The sequence below is a fragment of the Bidens hawaiensis genome, unplaced genomic scaffold, assembly GCF_021521415.1.
Source record: "Bidens hawaiensis isolate Kalapana, Puna unplaced genomic scaffold, B.hawaiensis_p1.1 tig00001961_1, whole genome shotgun sequence".
Taxonomy (NCBI): domain Eukaryota; kingdom Viridiplantae; phylum Streptophyta; class Magnoliopsida; order Asterales; family Asteraceae; genus Bidens; species Bidens hawaiensis.
The window spans coordinates 2385362-2392232 of NW_027491109.1; the positions used below are offsets into that span (position 1 = coordinate 2385362).

The 6871-nt window shown below is 32.5% G+C and overlaps 1 protein-coding gene across 1 annotated transcript; it reads left to right on the forward strand.

The window, feature by feature from the left end:
* The first annotated feature begins 1133 nt into the window (after positions 1 to 1133).
* LOC143604822 (E3 ubiquitin-protein ligase RHA2A-like) lies at positions 1134 to 1655 on the forward strand. The gene has a single exon (XM_077081188.1). It carries the CDS (start codon positions 1134 to 1136, stop codon positions 1653 to 1655), a length of 522 nt encoding a protein of 173 aa, XP_076937303.1.
* The last annotated feature ends 5216 nt before the right edge of the window (positions 1656 to 6871 follow it).

The following is a 6871-nucleotide window of genomic DNA, read 5'->3' on the forward strand; positions in this document are numbered from 1 at the left end:
TTAATATTCTTTATTAATATTTTTAAAATATTTTTAGCAATATCATTTACCTGTTTTTCTATTGCCTCCACGGCTCCACCATTTCATATTCATCCCCATTTTCTTTTACTCCTAGATAAATGATAAATCACTTATTTTATGATGTGTTCAACTTAAGAGCGTAAAGATGAAGGAAGATGTCGTGTCGATCAGGCAACCACCAGTATCACACCAATTATCCTTCCAAAAACATATGTTATCACTTATCAGCATAGCTTCCATTTTCATTTCCCAGTAAAACTATATTATTCATGTTAATTACGATTCATAACACGCTCGTCTTTAAGAACCTCTAAAAATTCTAAGAGTAAGAATCTCTAAAATTTCAGAAGCTAGTCGCTCCAAGAATTTGAACCGAAAATTTATGCTTTCAAATGCTAACACTCTTTCCACTAATAACTCTGTAAGCTTTCTTAAAAAAAAAATTTATATCTAATATCTGTAAAAAAACTTCTGAAATGATCCAATACTTTTATATATATATATATATATATATATATATATATATATATATATAACACTTACACCCCTCCCCTTTTTCCCGGGAGAGCGGGTCCTGGACAATCGCCCATCTCCCACTTTCTTCGGGCCTGATTCATAAAGATATATTATGAAAAAAAAATAGTTTTATGTACCGTCTATGCATTAAGAACATATTTCACATATACGGAGTAACTAGCAAAATATAGTTTGTGATACCGTGAAAATTTAGTCGATACTGATTCGATTCAATACAACATACATATATTAAGGATTCTTAAATAAACAAATGATACATAAAAATGTAAATTTATTAGATGTTTTCCACCTATTAGAAACAATAAAATCTACTTTTGATACCTTTGGTCCCAAATCAATTAACTAATACACTTGAGACCTAACAAAAGCAATAAACAAATAAAAAAAATCCCGCCTTAAATACTACAAATCTACAAAATAAAAAAATATATATACAAACAACCAACTGATTGAATATTTAATAATAAATAAACGGACGAACGACGTCCATCGTTGTTCATATCCTATGTCTTGTTGCAAATTTACAACATTAAGCTCCAAACAATTTATTCGCCGCCTTTTTTGTTACTTCATCTATGGGGATTCAATTCTTGTATCTAGCAATCAAGATACCACATGTTATCACAACAACAATTGTCTCAAACATGATATCTTATTTACTATCACTCATGCTCGGAGCAATCTCTTATATTGGCTTGTTTAAATCACCACCCGATCCCGACGACTACCCGTCGTCTTCGGGCAACTATATCCTCATATTAGACGGCTCGTCGCCCTCCCTCCTCCCCGTCCCCGTCCACGTTGTCACCGCGTCCATCAAAGACAAAGTCAACGTCGTTTCATACTCCGAATTCGCTTGTCGTTGTGGTGGAGGTGAAAACCCGGTGTGTACGGTTTGCATGGAGTGTGTTGATGATTGTCATATGATTAGAGAGCTTGTTAATTGTAAACATGTGTTTCATCAAGAGTGTTTGGATAAATGGTTAGATGTGGGGCAGGTTAATTGTCCTTTGTGTAGATCTATGCTCCTTCCGCCAAAGAAGTTGTTGTCGTCCGTGCCGGGTACTACTACGACTGACGTCAATCCGGTTACGTAAATATCGGGAAATAGTACCTGTTTGGTAAAGGTTCTTGTCTTTTACTGGGAGTTTCTAACCCAGGAAGCGTATTAGCAGTATTGTAACTTTATTGTTTAAAAAATATATATTGGTTTTATGTATTTTGTTAAGTTAGAGATTAGAATCGGAATTATGGTTTTAAACTTTTAATGGAGTGTAAATAATCTGTGTTTGTTGATTAGTGAGTTGGTGGTTGAAAATTGGATAAGGTTTACAATGGTTCAAGATGATCGGATTGGTATTGTATATTTCATATTTGCTTTCATCGATCACATGGGGGTCTTGTACTTTATACCCCACCACAAATTGATAGCATCACATGAATGAAGTTAATAGATATGTGTTTAGAAAAAAGAATCCATATAGATGGGTTGACCTATTTAAAACATTCAATTACTTTTGTAAAAAATTTATATTAAGTTAAAGCTAAATGAGTGTTTGGTTCTCTAGTTTAAACGTAATTATATTTTAATTATTTTTTATATATGTATTTGTAATCTTTTGTTGTAAATTGTAACTTTGGAGTATTAGTATGCGGAAGGTTAAACAGACTTTATCCATGACAATCCTCAAAAATTCTTGTCGAGTTTGAGTTTATGTAGCATAAATAAGTTTTGAATTCGTCTCATGTTTGATGAGGAACGTGTAAACACTAAACACATACATGGCCCATTTGAAACCTATCGAAGTTATTTCTAATTAACTATCAATTAATAGCATTAATGGTTACATACTGTCACATCATATTAAAATAAACAAAGTTGGACACGGATTAATCAACGTCGTTGTGATCATGTAAATGAGTTATCAGTTACAATCGTCTATCTCGTGTCAAACAAATTAAGTTTTTTTTTTCCTTTTACTTCTTAGGACTAGAATCCAAGATTTTCGAACTTTTAAGAGACTTTGTCTATGTTAATTGACATCATCCTCTGAAATGAAGTATAAATAACCGAGGTATTTATAAATCTTAGTGAGTTCAAACATGGTTTAATATATAAATAGTTTGTTGTTTTAAGTGTATGAATATGACTCTAATTGGAATATTTTTTTGGTCTTCTCTGTATTATTTGTGTTCCAAACATCTTTTGTGGAACCCGCAAGCACACCGTAATTGAATCACAAAAAAATCTTGTGTGCTCGTGATTTACTTTTCTGCGGTTATTGTGCAAACCAAATCTCAACGGTATATGTGAATATGTGATGAATCATATATGAAAACTTAAATATAAGGATGCCATACGTTGGTATTAGAATTTAATTAGGGCATGGCTTAAAATTTTTTTAAGTGACTATAGAACTGTGTTAAGCCTAATTTTGTATTTTAGATATCTGATGATGGGAAATACATTTATTTTACTTTCTTTTTTTAATACGAATTGTTTGTTAATTACTATGCAACACTTAGGGGTGCTTAGGTGAGCTTTAAAATTTGTTTTTTGTTTTTTGAAAAGCAAAAAATCACTTTTGAAAAGCTTGGAGGAGCTTTACAAACATCTTTTGTTTTTCAACAAACAAAAAAACAAGTTTTAAAAGCTCACCCCCCGGCCAATATAAAATTCTATGCAAACGTTAAATATCATCAATTTAAAAACGTTTTAGTAAATCAAATTTAGATTATCTTAGAGAATAGATACCGACTTTTGCGGCCCTTGATTACCACATAATCAATGTGGAAAACTTGTCATGTTTTGTTTTTAGGAAAATTGGATTTTAATAATCTCAGTTTTAAGCAGTTGGCCGATAATAATCTCAACTTTGAATATAGCTGTCACTGGTCCCAACTTTCACACTATTTGTTTTCATTGGACCTCCGTTAAAAAAAAAACTTAACGACGTTAAGTTTTTTTTCAAATTTCAAACTGATATTTTAGGGCTTTTGATCGGAATGAGTATACGAGTCGATTGATGTAAATCTTACCTCCAAACAGTGGTCCAGACGACTAAAGGATGCTTCAGTTCCGGTGTTTAAACTATTAATTAACAAAAATCAAGTTGTATGAAGCGTTGTTTCGAGTTAAGTTTTACATCAATCGATTCGTATTCTCATTCTGATCAGAAGCCCTAAAACATCAAGTTAAAACTTGGAAAAAAACTTAACGTCGTTAAATTTTTTTTAACGGTGGTCCAATGAAAACAAATAGCATGAAAGTTAGGACCAGTGACGGCTATTTTCAAAATTGGGATTATTATCGGCCAACTGCGTAAAGTTGGGATTATTAAAATCCAATTTTCCTTGTTTTTAAACTTCATATTTTCGTTTATCAAGCTAATTTGTATTTTGTGTATTGAGTTTGTTGGTTTTTGTTCCGTTTGTCAAGAATCGAAATTTTATTTGAGTTTCAAAAAAGCTTATAGGGAATTATGTACCTAACCCCCCCCCCCCCCCCCTCTCCCTCCCCCCTCTCCTAAACTTGCATATTTCCCAAGGTAAAAAGGCAAAAACTTTGTAATACATAGTGTACAATCTAATATGTTTCCAGAATAAATCCGAAATTGAGAAAAGAAATTAGCCAAACAAATCATTCAAAAGTCGGGTTGCATAATAAGTTCTTATATTAACCGAGTCAAAACCAAAAAAATAAACTTGGGTGGCTGCGTGTCAAATTTTTTTTTTTTGAAACACTTAAAGTTGTATAATTCCACAAAAGAATTCAATTACAATATGAATGCAGATAAACGAACAACAAATTACACCACAACCCCTTTTGAATGATTTAGCCACATATGGCAAATAAATCATAAGACGACAAAATCATACTAATACGAAACATGAGATAAAACTTACTAAACCAACAAAATAAGTTCTGAAAAAAATCAACCACCTAAATTTTTTAACTTTTCCTTCGTTTTTATCCACCCAAATTTTCTTTAATGGGAATGGCCGTCCTTTCAATTCAAACTTGCAACTTTCTTTTTGTTCACCATTTAAATTTTAATCCCAGCCCAGTAGCCCACAACCCTTTTTTTGTTTATGGGTCTGTTCTCACCATTTGAACCCAGCCCACAACCTTTCAAGTTTCAACCAATTACCAAAATGTTGGCCCGAATTAATTATATTAGACCATGCGTAATTGTGTGTTGTGGCACGCGTTTTGGGGCTGAAAGGCCGGGAACACCGCCCCTCTGGTGTTTTGGCCGACGTTTTGGCCTTCAACGTTTTCTACAAAGCGCGGTATGTGGCACTTATTTTAATAAATATCCGTTGGCTATGTTAATTAAAATAACATATATAAGGCTCTTCACAGTGTTGATAGCAGTTAAAGTTATAGCACGATTAGGAAGATGACCTAGTTTCTAACTTTCTACTTTACTACTTATGGTGTTATTGGGCTTTTCTTTAATTGTTAACACTTGGCCCGTATACTTTTAAAAAGGTCAAAGACTTGGCCCAATATTTTTTTAAAAGGTCAACGACTTGGCCCAATATTAGGCTCTTCTTTAGTTGTTAAGACGAAGATGAGGGCAATGAAGGTCGAAGAATACGAAGACAGTAGTTTTTATATTTTAATGTAATTTTAATTTATTTAATGAAACATTATTTACTTAATTCAAATTAAAATAAATAGAAATAAATAACTGGGTAATGACCACGGTAGAGTTTTGATTACACGACTTTTTCCAAAACTCTGAAAAGCTGACTAGACATCAAGTGGCACAAAACGCCCAGATGTGCAGAGTTATGACTACACATGGTCTTAGCCAGTTAAATTTCATTTCCTGTTGCTAACATCATCACCGTTCATCATCATATTTTCTTTTGGATCGAGCTTTAATATAAAATTTTTATCACATTTGTTCATTTTTAGCATAGCTTACTCGTTGGCTCTTAAAACCGCATGAACATCTAAAATGAATTGATCAATAGGCCCATGTTGATCTCATGATCCTTACCATCCGTATGAATTGATTAAAGACGGCCCCGTTTTGGTTCTCTTAGTGCATATTTTTATTGTTCTCATCACAAAATCATAACCTTGTCTTCTTTAATCTTTTCAATTCTTTCCAACACCGTTGCTGGCTCTCACAAGTAAAAAACCGCTCCACACCTAAAAAACAATAAAAAGAATATAAAGTAGACCATGTTCCAGTGTTCCACTAAAACAGGTGTTGCACAAAATAAGAGATATAGATATGATAAATTTTAACATGCCACTATATGGGCTACTAAGATCACGCCACGTGTCTTGTACATTTATTGACTATTGAGTTTTGCTCATGGACACGAGTATAAGTTGGTGAGGTATTGCTAAATATTCTTTTTCTTCTGATGATGTTGAAAGTGACAACTCAATTTTCATATGCTGTCTCTGCTCACAACTTGTTACTTTACAATGCACGCTTACACGGTGTCATGCATGTAGATATATAATTATTTTCTATATTTACATGTTTATATAATCACTTAATTACCAATATTTAGTTACCACATAAAATAGGTTTTTAGTTCTCTAGTTTCATTAAAAACAATTTTATTTTTTAAAAAAAAGAGTTAAACCTTTTCAATCTTCGGTCTTCCATAGAAAATGCTTACACCTAAAACCTTATTCAAGTTCAAATTTAAGATGTAACTAAAATATAACTTGTTCATGGCGCGCACATGTTAAACTTCTCACAAATAAAACCTTGCCGAGCTAGGGTAAAGCCTGAACTCATATAGTTTACAAATCACCCTAGAGCCGAGCCTGCTTGTTTACAACAAAATTTCGTTCTGTGAACAACCGTAACTCAACATGATGATTATATGGAGTCTCGATTCAACCTGTTGATTCTTTGTGGGAAGAACTCTATGATATTATGAAAAGAGCTAGAACCTTTAATAAAATATAAATCTTTACAAAATAAGTAGAGTCAACATTTCAATATTAAAACAAGTTACACAATTAAATGTATAACGTAATTAAACTAGTATTCAAATAAAGTTATGCATAATACATAAAAATGTATGCTAATATTTAACAAATTGCCTAAAATGTCAAATACTAGGCATCAAATCAGTGGAACTATTGAAAAAAAAAACACTAAGTCTACCGTCACGAATATAATTATTAGTACGAGAGTATTGGGCCGGGCACTTGCTTTGTGAATTTGGTATTAGAAAAATAAGTTGTAAAATCAGGAGTGAGAGAACAATAAGAGTAGACTAGGATATCAAATCTTAAAACTTTGGTTAACTAAACAATCCAAAACTAGCC

Bases quoted from the DNA above. Each gene is read 5' to 3' on its own strand.
- LOC143604822 (XM_077081188.1), top strand. From the start codon at position 1,134: ATGGGGATTCAATTCTTGTATCTAGCAATCAAGATACCACATGTTATC.